This window comes from Brassica napus, chromosome C2 (assembly GCF_020379485.1).
Source record: "Brassica napus cultivar Da-Ae chromosome C2, Da-Ae, whole genome shotgun sequence".
NCBI lineage: Eukaryota > Viridiplantae > Streptophyta > Magnoliopsida > Brassicales > Brassicaceae > Brassica > Brassica napus.
Window position 1 is genome coordinate 51426476 of NC_063445.1, and position 12233 is coordinate 51438708.

At 39.4% G+C, this 12233-nt stretch overlaps 3 protein-coding genes, 1 long non-coding RNA gene and 1 other non-coding gene across 8 annotated transcripts; 3 read left to right on the plus strand and 2 right to left on the minus strand.

Moving 5' to 3' along the window:
• Positions 1-265: 265 nt before the first annotated feature.
• Positions 266-372, plus strand: LOC125582634. The gene has a single exon (XR_007320091.1). It is a non-coding gene; the product is annotated as a small nucleolar RNA R71 (small nucleolar RNA).
• A 3800-nt stretch (positions 373-4172) lies between these two features.
• LOC106382138 (oleosin S2-2-like) lies at positions 4173-5390 on the plus strand. The gene is made up of 2 exons (XM_013822103.2): positions 4173-4437; positions 4805-5390. The coding sequence occupies exons 1-2, from the start codon at positions 4288-4290 to the stop codon at positions 5228-5230; spliced, it is 576 nt and encodes a 191-aa protein (XP_013677557.2). The 5' UTR covers positions 4173-4287; the 3' UTR covers positions 5231-5390.
• LOC125581471 lies at positions 4246-4811 on the minus strand. The gene is made up of 2 exons (XR_007319087.1): positions 4600-4811; positions 4246-4494 (listed from the first exon to the last, which is right to left on the minus strand). It is a non-coding gene; the product is annotated as an uncharacterized LOC125581471 (long non-coding RNA).
• A 31-nt stretch (positions 5391-5421) lies between the features above and the next one.
• Positions 5422-6735, plus strand: LOC106382137 (chlorophyll a-b binding protein 2.4, chloroplastic). Its single transcript, XM_013822102.3, has 2 exons — positions 5422-5902; positions 5987-6735. The coding sequence occupies exons 1-2, from the start codon at positions 5754-5756 to the stop codon at positions 6636-6638; spliced, it is 801 nt and encodes a 266-aa protein (XP_013677556.2). The 5' UTR covers positions 5422-5753; the 3' UTR covers positions 6639-6735.
• LOC106382135 (zinc finger CCCH domain-containing protein 41) lies at positions 6321-11268 on the minus strand. 4 transcript variants are annotated; one of them, XM_013822100.3, is made up of 6 exons: positions 10959-11268; positions 10073-10764; positions 8546-9694; positions 7872-8186; positions 7212-7758; positions 6321-6944 (listed from the first exon to the last, which is right to left on the minus strand). In XM_013822100.3, the coding sequence occupies exons 2-5, from the start codon at positions 10754-10756 to the stop codon at positions 7237-7239; spliced, it is 2670 nt and encodes an 889-aa protein (XP_013677554.2). In that variant the 5' UTR covers positions 10757-10764; positions 10959-11268; the 3' UTR covers positions 6321-6944; positions 7212-7236. The 4 variants fall into 4 exon arrangements, with proteins under 4 accessions (XP_013677554.2, XP_013677555.2, XP_013677552.2 ...); XM_013822101.3 differs by having other exon boundaries at positions 6508-6839; XM_013822098.2 differs by having other exon boundaries at positions 6868-7758.
• Positions 11269-12233: the final 965 nt, after the last annotated feature.

The window sequence follows — 12233 nt, forward strand, 5'->3', positions numbered from 1 at the left end:
CTCCTGGGTGGCCTTATCAGCAATGAGAATATCAATCTTATCCTGGAGAGCCTTTAACTCCCTCCTCGTTTGCTTGTCATCTGTTCGACTACCTCAGTCGTGGTCTCCACTGTAAACTGCATCACTCTTGACCATGTTGTCTACCAATTGCTCTGCATCCTCTTCTGTTCTTCCCAAGAAGAACCCATTGCTAGTTGTATCCAATCTGGCTCTGTACTTAGGAAGAGCTCCTCTGTAGAATGTGCTCAGCAGGCTTTCCTTAGAGAATCCATGATGAGGGCATTGAGCTTGGTAGCCTTTGAATCTCTCCCAGGCTTCACTGAATCCTTCCAAGCCTTTCTGTTGAAAGCTGGAGATCTCATTTCTCAGCTTAGCAGTTCGTGAAGTAGAGAAGAACTTCTCCAAAAAGCTTTCTTGCAGTCATCCCAAGTGGTGATTGAGTCGCTTGGTAGAGACTTCTCCCACTGTCGTGTCTTATCTCCCAGAGAGAAAGGGAATAACTTCAGCTTTAAGGCATCCTCAGACACACCATTGGTTTTTGACAACCCACAGTAGCTGTCGAACCTGTCCATGTGATCAAATGGGTCCTCTAGAGCCAAGCCATGATACTTGTTGTTTTTCAATCACGTTGAGGAGTCCTGATTTGATCTCAAAGTTGTTGGCTGCTACAGCTGGTGCTCGGATTCCCAATCTATGACCATGAATGTTGGGGCGGTCATAAGAGCCAATGGGTCGAGCTGCTCGCTGTTGGTTTTGTGGAACGTTGTTGGCATCATTTTGAGGTATGTCTCCCATATCAGTATCCAATCTCTGCAAGTGAGACTGTTGCTCTTCTTCTCTTCTCTTTCTAGCACACTCTCTTTAAAGCTCTGATGTCTGCGGCTCTTGGAACTAGGTTTGATGGACCCCTGCTCCTCAAGTTCATACACCTGTAAATTAAAGGGAGGTGAAGAAGGAGAATCAATAACAAAAGAAAATAAAAAGAGAATTTGGCAACGGCGCCAATTTGATATTAGGAGTTTTCAAGGCTCCTAAGACAAATGTTGTAGTATAAATGATTGTCGAACCAATACTAAGGGATTTCAAGCACTGAGAACGCAAGTACTTACTTAATCTACGTGGAACCGATGATTTTAAGGGTTTTCTAAACTAATGATTATTACTAATGCAGTTTCAGAATAATAAAAACAGTAAATGAGTTGACTTTCTTAACTAAGGAAAATGAGAACTCATGGGCATAGGAATTAGACCTTGGGTGATCAAGTTTCGAACTAAGGATGACATACAAACAATTAAACTATCAACCTTAAGCTTAGACACGATCCTAAACAAACTCTATGTCTGGATGAATGTTCATTTACTAACACATTTCAAACAACAAATGTCTTCGGTTGAATAATATGGAAGCAATCATTACTAACAGGTCTAAGGCTATCTTAGCACTTCTAACAACAAATGTCTTTGGCAAAATATGCTAAAAGCTTAGAAGAGTTGTTTCAGGCATTTCATCGAACACCTTTTGGGTGGAAAATGTCTAAAGATCAACTTTTGAGAAGCTAACTCAGAAGATGCATTATGATTACTCTACTAGCAAGGTTTTGGAATGATCTCCTCTAAAACATCCTAGCTCTAACCTAATCACCCTTAATCTTCATAACCCATGAATTCAAATGGTGATTACTCACTACTCTTCATGATTCCTCTTAAACCTATTTTGGATTTCAGATTAATCATACAAAGGGATACAACAATGAATTGGAAACACAGAATTTCAATAACTAGATGAACAAAGATGATTCAAGAGATGAACTTTCCAAAGGTTTTTCTTAGAACAAAAGATAATCTGCCTGGTCGCTGCCAAAAGTACTTAAAACATAGGTTTTCAGAAGTAAAACGTGCATAATGAAATGACCAAAAGCCCCTTGAGTAGAAATGAATTCGAGCAAACAGAAGGCGCACAGCGACCTCCAGTAGTCGCTCTGAGAGGTCGCTCCAGGCTTCGGGAGCGACCTGGAGGGATCGCTGCGAGACGTCGCTCCGGGTCGCTCTTCGCGAGCGACCTCGCTGTGTCGCTCCGGTCACGTCGCTCCGGGTCACGTCGCTCTTCGCGAGCGACCTCGCTGTGTCGCTCTGGGTGATGGAGACGCGAGCGACATCGGGGTGTCGCTCTGGCCAAGTCGCTCTGAAAGGGTGTCACATCGACTTCACGGTGTCGCTCCGGTGAGGTCGCTCCGGTGAGGTCGCTCTCATGCACTGCTTGTCCAATGATCACCTTTATCACCTCTTTTGAGCTCCAAATGCATTAAAATGTCTCCAAGAACTCCATGTGGTACTCCAATACCTGATAAGGACTCATGTATACAAAATGCAACTTAAACATGGCTAAATCCTAGTCTATATGATCAAAATGCACATGGGTGAATGGATAAAACAATAGAAATATGCAAGATATCAATAATCTGGAAAGGTGAAGATACGAGCCCTACATTCCTTATACACCGAGTAACTCACAACCTAAAGAAGAAGCTCTAATGTTGTGAGTTATGCGGGAAGAAAGTTACAAAACATAGGTAAAATTCAAAAGAGGAAAACTGCTTATCCTTGAAAGGTCTGCCAGATTGTGGAGGCGGATTCACATTTGATTAAAAAAAAGTGAGCAAGAGTGTAGAACAGAGAGCACATGATGTTGAGGTTGACATTCTTCACCCTATTCTTTGATGAAAGTGAACCACAACATAAACGCAAACTTTGGGAGAGTAATGTTAAGTAATTAAAGGTGTGATAGTTTATATTGATTACTAAAATTCAAAGGAAATAGAAAAAATGATGTGCATTTTCCTCGTTTCTCTCTTTTTATGTCTGCTAGTTTTCAAATTATAACAGTTTTATACATAGAGATGCGTTCATTGTAAAAAGGTTTTTGAGATGAATAAATTTAAATTCTTTAAAAACAAAGAGAAAATTAATACGTGAAGAGTAAAGGCCGGTTCAACACTGTTGGAGGTCCTAGGGAAAGAATTTTTTTTTTTTACCTTCTAAAAATTTTATACAGATAATGTTTAAAATATTATTAAAACTCAATCGGTAATATTTTATATATTTTGTAACGAAAATAAAACTATATACATATCAAATAATGTTGGACTTTTTCAATTTTATTTATTATATTTATAATTTTTTTATATATAAAATATAGATTTATAAAAAAATTAGATCCCTTAATTATTATTATACTGGAAGACACAGACTTTGGTCCGGGGCGGTCGCACCGCTCGTCCCCCAATGGACCGGTACTGTAAAGTAACAAGCTATACCAAAGTAGTAGACAGAACAAAAAAAGTAGTAGACAGAACAAAAAAACTTTTATTCTAAAAGTCCAACTTCTTGTAGTGATGAAGGAAAAAACCCAAGTCTCACTATGAAAAATATCCGATAAGAAATACTACTTTGGATCCAAAGTCCAACTACTAGGTCACATGTACGCGAACCATAAGGCCTAGTTATCCTTTTCATATAGGTTTGTTTTTTTTTTGGGTTTTCAAATTTTTATAAATTGAATTCTATGAAGTTGTTTATGAGATTTTTTCTTTTAAAAAAAAGCGTTTGGGGGTCAAATTTGGCTGCCTTATCCTGATCTCTTAAGAAATCATGGGTGAAAAAGAACACGGTCCAAACTCCAAACGATCTACATTTTGAATTCTACGGTTTCGTTATTGTTACTTCTGCAACATCAGTGTCCATGTTAAGCTAGCGACGCAAACTACTAATATAATCGTAGATACACACAAAATGGGTAATTTTAATTTATTAAAGACTGAATTATAATTTGGAACTAAACTTGGATTCGATAAAATATTAAATTCTTATAGCTGGTTGAACTGACCAAAAGTAGGATTTTTATTTATATAAAACTGTAGATAACTAAACACACAATAAATAACAGGGAGCGATAATCTTGGCAAGTGTATCTAGATGCACCGAACGAGGTGCGGGCAGAAATAAACCGAATGTATTGTTTGTTTTTATTTGAATACGGTGGGAAGAAGGAAACAAAGATGATCAGGAAATAAATGAAACTTGGAAATCATGCAAAGCCACACCTCTCCTTCACCAAATTATTACGTGTCCTCTTCTCTTCACTCCAAATCTCCTCTTTTACTACCAAGAAAAACTTTCAATCTCATTTATATAAAGGTTTTGTATACAACAACAGCTTATATATCTCTTATACCCCTTTTGTTTCCATTTGAACTTTGCTTTTAGTAGTTTTAAATCATATCAATAGCTATGACGACTGTGGACAGGCGTGTGAATGTCGACCGTACTGACAAAGGACTTCAACTTAAGCCGCAGTACGAAGATCGTGTCGGTTATGGCGCTGGTTACGATTATGGTTATGGTGCTGATTACAAGAGTCGCGGCCCATCCACTAATCAAGTATTTTATGTTCTTCTTTAATTTTTTCTTTTCTCACTCAAATTATATGAAAATCTTCTGAAAATTATAAACAAATTATTGAGTGTTCAAAAAAAATAAAACAAATTATTGACTAAAATAATGGGAAGCATCATGATTTCGAACTCGTAATAGAGAACTTACAATCTAGTAGTCCATATATATAGTTTTGTCTCAGGATTCCTAAGAAAATATGTAAGAAAAAAAGAATCAGAGTTCGCACGAGACTTAGATGTGTATGCATGCATGTATAAAGGATCATATCCAGGTCATGGTTGGACTTGCAACAATTTCAGTGTTGACACTAATAATAACAAAAGTTTTAAAAGGGTCTAACCATATCATGCAGGTCGTGGCACTTATAGCAGGAGTTCCAATTGGTGGGTCATTACTAGCCCTAGCTGGACTCACTCTAGCCGGTTCGGTGATAGGTTTGATGCTCTCCATTCCTCTCTTCCTGCTCTTCAGTCCAGTGATTGTCCCAGCCGCTCTCACCATAGGGCTCGCTGCGACCGGAATTTTGGCGTCTGGGTTATTTGGTCTGACGGGTCTGAGCTCGGTCTCATGGGTCCTAAACTACATCCGTGGGACGAGTGATACGGTGCCGGAGCAACTGGACTATGCTAAGCGGCGTATGGCTGATGCAGTAGGCTACGCTGGTCAGAAGGGAAAAGAGATGGGGCAGTATGTGCAGGATAAGGCCCATGAAGCCCACGATACTAGTCTGACCACTGAGACCAGAGAGCCGGTTCAGGCAAAGAGGACTTTGGCGTAAGGCAAGGAGGAACCTTCTATAAAGTTGTGGGTTTATGTTGGAAAAGACAATTATGTAATTTTCACTTTTGTGTCCCAGTTTCTTCGTTTTTTTAAAAATATTTAGTGAATATGTGTAAGTTCGTTTTGTTGTGTCCAAATAAAATATTTTGTGAGTGAAATAAAGTGGGATAAAAGGAAATATATATGCTGCATAGGTTGTTCTTAATTTCTTATCATCGCAATCGTAAGCATAGCCAATGGGCAACAAGAGAAGCCTCATGACTGTTGAAACACTATCCTCTTGGCACAAAATCTCCAACAGCCACGTGGCACAACCGTAGCCTCTATCTATCTACTGCACCACGTGATTCGAGTTTGTCAAAATCTTATAGACCAATTAGAACTCGCTTGCATGTCCATCTGCTAATCTCCCTACCTTGGGATCCCTGTTATAAAATCAAAAATACAAACACCATCTCATCTCATCTCATCTCATCTTTCTCTTTATTTCTGTTTGCTGTTTGGAGTTGAGATAAACAAGAATGGCCACATCAGCAATCCAGCACTCCTCTTTCGCCGGACAAACGGCTTTGAAGCCCTCCAACGATCTCCTCCGCAAAGTCGGAGCTTCCAACGGAGGTGGTCGCGTCGTCATGCGCCGTACCGTCAAGTCTACTCCTCAGAGCATCTGGTTCCTACTCCAACCTCAGTTTTGATTTAACTAATTATCAAAAAAACACCTAATATTTTACTTAACAAAAACATTTTGTGACAGGTACGGACCAGACCGTCCCAAGTACTTAGGACCATTCTCAGAGAACACACCATCGTACCTTACCGGTGAATACCCCGGAGACTACGGTTGGGACACCGCCGGTCTCTCAGCCGATCCAGAAACCTTCGCGAAGAACCGTGAGCTAGAGGTAATCCACAGCAGATGGGCAATGCTCGGCGCTTTAGGTTGCACATTCCCAGAGATTCTCTCCAAAAACGGAGTCAAATTCGGTGAAGCCGTGTGGTTCAAGGCAGGGTCTCAGATCTTCTCAGAAGGAGGGCTTGATTACCTCGGAAACCCTAACTTGATCCACGCGCAAAGCATATTAGCTATCTGGGCTTCTCAAGTTGTGCTGATGGGGTTGATCGAAGGGTACAGAATTGGAGGTGGACCTCTTGGTGAAGGGCTTGACCCGCTTTACCCTGGTGGGGCGTTTGACCCGTTGAACTTAGCGGAGGATCCGGAGGCGTTTTCGGAATTGAAAGTGAAGGAGCTAAAGAACGGTCGGCTTGCCATGTTCTCCATGTTTGGGTTCTTTGTCCAAGCCATTGTCACTGGTAAAGGACCGATCGAGAATCTGTTTGACCATGTTGCGGACCCTGTGGCTAACAATGCCTGGGCTTACGCCACCAACTTTGTCCCCGGAAAATAGAATATTATCAGATAATGTATGTTTTTAATACAATTAATGTATGTCTGTTGGTTTGATGTTCTGTCTTGATGAAAGAAATCATCGTTAGCTTGAGGCCCTTGTCTTGTGTTGTGAACTGCTCAGACATAAATCATCGAATTTCAATCTCATTTCTCTACATCTGTTGTTTAAAGAAAGCATATAGTTTCTAGGATTCCAAACCTGTGAAATTACCAAAGAAAACATTGCATAAACTTCAAAAATGCGTGCCGTTTTATAGATTCCACACCGTTCTTCGACTCGACTAAAGCAAGTCTCGAAGTCCAACTATGTATGTACAACACAAGTCAAGATTGTTATAGAAGCTAACAACAGAGGAAAACAAAGATCTGCTGATACAAAGACCCAACCACTGTTCTTGGAAGGCCAAATGTAACAATACACTTCTACTATCCATATAGAGGAAAAAACTATAAATATATCTTTTGCTACCAACAAATATTAATGTCTCACTGATTGGCTAAAAAGCCTAAAAGATCAGTATACCAGATTCACCAACAAATAAAAGATTATCTTTCTGAGACAAAAGATTACCTCACTGACAGTCTTCTTGCCCAGCTTAACCATTCATCTGTTCTTCATTACTTTCTGGCGCTGCAACTTTTTCAGCTCCCTCGATGAACTCGCTATTACTTTTATTGTTGTCATTGTCGCTTTCTTTGGCCGCTTGTTCATTCAATGTATTGTCGTCTCCAGAGACATTTGTGCTCTTTGGTTCTTCTGTAGAAGAGGCTTTGACTTCATCTTCTGGTTTCGGGTCATTAGAAACAGAAGCAGCGGACTTGTTTTTGCTGCTAAGGTGGTCACTAGAAACAGAGGGATTATTCTTGTCACTGCTACTTTTATTCTCTTTCTTGATTTGACGTGTTACCCACACGAGCTGCAGCGTGTGTTCTTGCCAAGACCTTGCATTAGCAAACGCTTTCTCAGCTGCGCTGCGTTTCACAAATGTCACACAGGCTGCAAGGGTTTTGTTATGTGTTTCATCCTGATCCTTGCCACTATCAGTCGAGGCATTGTCTTCGAGTTCCACTTTTGAGACCTCGCCATAAGAAGAGAAATGTTCCTTCAAGACAGCAACCTGGAAGCAAAAAAAATAGTACAAACCATCAGTGAGTTAATAATCAAGGTAGAATCTAACAGAATCCAATATGGAAAATGAGAGAGTTTTGCAAATTCACAAGGGGGACATACATCGGCTAACCCCGTTGGTAAAGGAGGGACAACTTTGATGGTAGTCGTGCGGTTGTCCAACTTATACCTATTTACCATAGGAGTGTTCAAACTTGTGGTATACGAATACGGTCTTTGCTTTAAGTTTTTTGAATCGGGCGATGGCGTTTCTGTGCTTGGTCTAGCAATAGAAAGTGGTTTCTTGATAGGCCCTTTCTTCTCAGTCGATGACTCTGTTTTTGGTGATGGGATTGCAGCACCGGAGTTAGAGGCTGTGTCCACCTTAACGCGCTTAGCATCTGGCTCATCTGCTTCCTCGTCCTTAACACCCGTTTCCTGAGAAGATTTAGAGCAATATGATATGAATGCTAGTAAATAATTTCAACTCTATTTACCACTGTTGAATAAGACAGGCAGCAATTATGTTTCTAGTGTATAATTCATTTATTTATTCGGTGAAACACCCCAAAGAAAAAAATGAATATATATCACAACACACATATGTCTACTCAATTTTATCGTACTGAGAACTCAGATCTGTACTTGTCTAGCATTTTACACTTCTTCAATGTTTCCCAAAGACACCTCTGAGATTCAAATCCTCAGAACTCAGAACTCAGAACTCACTCTAATTCTGCTTAACTTTCTAGAGGCTGCTAAATTGTTATTTCCTTCAAAAAGGTACTTGTACTTACTTGTTTTTGAAGAGTCGCCAACTTTTTGCATAACTCGTTACGCTTTTGATCAAGCATTTCCTGCTTTTTCCGAAGTGTCTCTTTCAACTGCTCAAGAGTGTCTGCTTTTTTCTGCTGAAGCGGCGTAACCTTGGGACCAGTAGTGACCCCCACAGGCTTAGGCTGTTGAGAGGATGATGGAGCTCCACCAGGGTGGAAGGCAGGCCCTTTCGCAGTAAGAGATACATGGTTGCTTTTCGATGCTGCAGCAATAGGAATCTGGTTCTGTCCTCCAGAAGCACCCACACCACGACCCTTCATAAAAGCACCATTCCCAGTGGACAGGCCATTATCAGGTATACTATCTCTATTTGCCCACCAAAGTTTGATAAAGCGGTTACCCATTACAGCATCAGGCGCCCTGAGAGCAGACTCGGCCTCTTCACGTTTTGAGAATTGAACAAATGCTCGGTTACTATTTGCTGGGATGTGAATGTCAATAACTTTCCCAAATTTCTGAAAATGGGCAAGAATGAGGTCCCTTCTGTTGCTCTCGTGAGGAACACCATTCACGAACAGAGTCCTCATCGCCTTTTGCGTTGGTGTTCTTGTATTATTCACTGCATCATTTAAAGTGTTTGATGAATCAACAACTTTTGCGACACTTCCCCCAACATTGTTTTGGCGGTATAAACTAACTGAGATCTCCTTCGATTGACCTTCAAGACCAGCTGATGAATTTAATACAGTATCACCTTTCTCTTTGAAATTTGCTTGACTATTACGCACTCTGCCCCAACCCGACTGATTGTTTCTTGATTCTCGAATACCACATGTATTTACAGCGCCATCTTGGTTATTGTCATCCACTGGAGCGACATTCTCATCTATCCCATGAGAATTTGGTGCAGATAATGCCCCTGAAGTTTCACCAGCACTGTTATTCCACAAAGGTTGATCAGGATCGTAAGAATCAGTTCCACCTGCACTAGGATATGCATCACCATAACCCATACCATCAACAGCCATTCCACCCTCGTTAGTCTTCCCATGAGCTCCTTTCGTATTCATGAAATTACCACCCCCAAACTGTGCAGGCACTGGTTTGGAAGAAGCTGCCATATGAGGTCCACCAGGGGCAGAAACGGGAAGGTTGAACTGTGATAGACTCTGCAGAAATGCAAAATGAAGGAAAATTACTCAGTTAAATATACACAAGAGAATAATGGTGTAATAAAATCGCAATAGTAAGATATTAGTCATGCTATACAAAGAAGCTGTTAAGAAATTAGAATGGAAATTAGCTGTTTCTGAGACCCATGCCAGTTAAAGCTAACACTAACAAAAAGTAAAGAGTTTCATTTCATGTCACCTAGAACTAGAAGTACTGCTGATGGGCATAAAGTGGTCATACTACTAGCAACATATTCAAGAAACATAAATGTGTTGAACTTCAGCATAGGACATGCAAATAGATCTCAAATATCCAGCAAAACCTCTAGATTTCTATTTACGAGATAAATCCGATCCCAAGAAAAATTAACATACCTGAACATCATCAACAACGATACGATTGATTCCATGCTCCATGGGACACATGTCCCCTCTGAGGCAGAACCCACGTTCCTCAAAGTCTCTGCATCGCTGCCGAGGAATACCCATGTTGATTGGACCATTTAACGGCGGTCCTAGAGGCCCTTGCAAGTGATGGAAACCATCCAAGCCACCATTCGGAACTCCAGGAAGCATTCCAAACCCAGGCCAAGGTGCGGTTTGAGCAGCTAGTCCCCTTCCTCCAAACATCCCCGGAACCATATGAGATGAGAGATCAACAGGATGATTAAACCTGGAATCACGCTGACTCCAAGAACCATAACTTCCTCTACCTCTACCAGGGTTTGATCTTGATCTTTGGTTATCAAACTGTACACGTTGTCCTGATCCTCCCGCCCCTAGAGACCGTTTCTCATGTTCACTGCCATTCTCAAAATGCCTATTGTTTCTCCTGAAGGGACGCGAGAAAGCCTGATCTGAAGAGCCTTGTTCCAAGGACTGAGAACTCGTCTCTTCTTTCTTACGGTGCTTGTGGTTGCGATCGTCGTCATCCTCCTCCTCGCTGATCTCGTGCTCCTCCTCAGGGTCGCTCATACAATCCGATGAAGATAACACGCTCTGCTTCGGAGAGGAAACTGAAATCTCCATGGATAATGCAGAGCTTCTCGTCTCTCTCATACAAAGCTCTGACAAAGATCGGCGTTCATTAGATAATATACAAAACGAAACTCTAGCGATCTAATGTTCGCAACAACTCGAAAAGCCTAACGGATTAAGCTAAGTCAATTCTAGTAACGACGAGCAGCGTGAAATTAGGGTTTAAACGAACCTAGAGAGCTTCCGAAACAAAACAATCTTCGAAAGGGAAAACGAATCTTACAGATTCTCACGAAATAGCTTAGCAGATGACTCTTTTGCTCTTCTTCAGAGCAACAAATCGGATTCAAGTCCGATGACCTAAATCAAAAGCAATGGACGGACATCTTCGGAGGAGGGATCGCCAATGAAGACTAAATCCGCGGCGGAGATTCTTCGCCGTCGAGTTTTCAGGATTACGAGGAGAAACCAGAGAGAATCACGTCGCCGATATCGACTGGTCTCGGCGTTAGGGTTTGAAGAAGAGCTGCTGAGCGAGAGAGAGGCTAGAACGGGAATTTGGATTTGCTACCCCCAAGAATTTTCTTAATTTACAGAATGACCCAATATTTCTATTAATTTGTGTTTGCTTATTTGCAAAGTTCGGTTTTTTTTTTCGGATTTCAGATACACAGTAGTCACAAATTGATAAAATAATAAGATAATAATTTTTTAAAAAAAATTATGTGAATATACGGTCCTATTAAAATTATAAATTAATTATTTATATGTATACATATTTTATATAAGTTAAAATTTATTATTATATTGTTTGTTTTATATTCACAATCGAATTATCTTTATATTTTCTTAACAGTTAATATATTTTTGATGAAATTTAGTAATATTATATCTAAAACCACATTTAAGTTCTACGCAATATATATTATATACATCAAATAATATAATAAAATTAATATAAATGTCAAATTTCAAAAAATAACAATTAGTGTCTATACACTAAAATCAAATATTTTTTTTATCTAAGAATAAATATATCTTAAAATAAGAAATCTAAATAAGTAAACTTTTGTAAATTAATATCTCTATAAATTAATAAAATTTTAAAGTCTCAACATTATTAATTTATAGAGGTTCTACTGTATTTGTTATATGAGTGATAGCTCTCATTCAAGCATGATTATTTATTATTTTCTGTTAAAATGTTTATTTGCTTATAAGGAAAATAAAAATGATAAACATATAATTATGTTAATACACTAAGATTAATATAAATATCAATAGTTATTAACTGCATTATATTATTTTTGTTTCTCTAAGTGTTCTTATATTATTTTTGTTTTTTAATTATTAAACATCATTAATTAAATACATAAGTATAAGAAAAAAATAAGTATATATTAAATGATTAATAAGTAAATATGACACATTAGATCAGAGTTTGGTGAAAGGTAATAAAGCTTTGGTGTGCAGTATGAAACTCAAATCTCCCATTAAGAGCTATTCGTGGGTTCAATCATCATGGAAATGGAAAAAATATTTTTGTTTATCTCCGCTT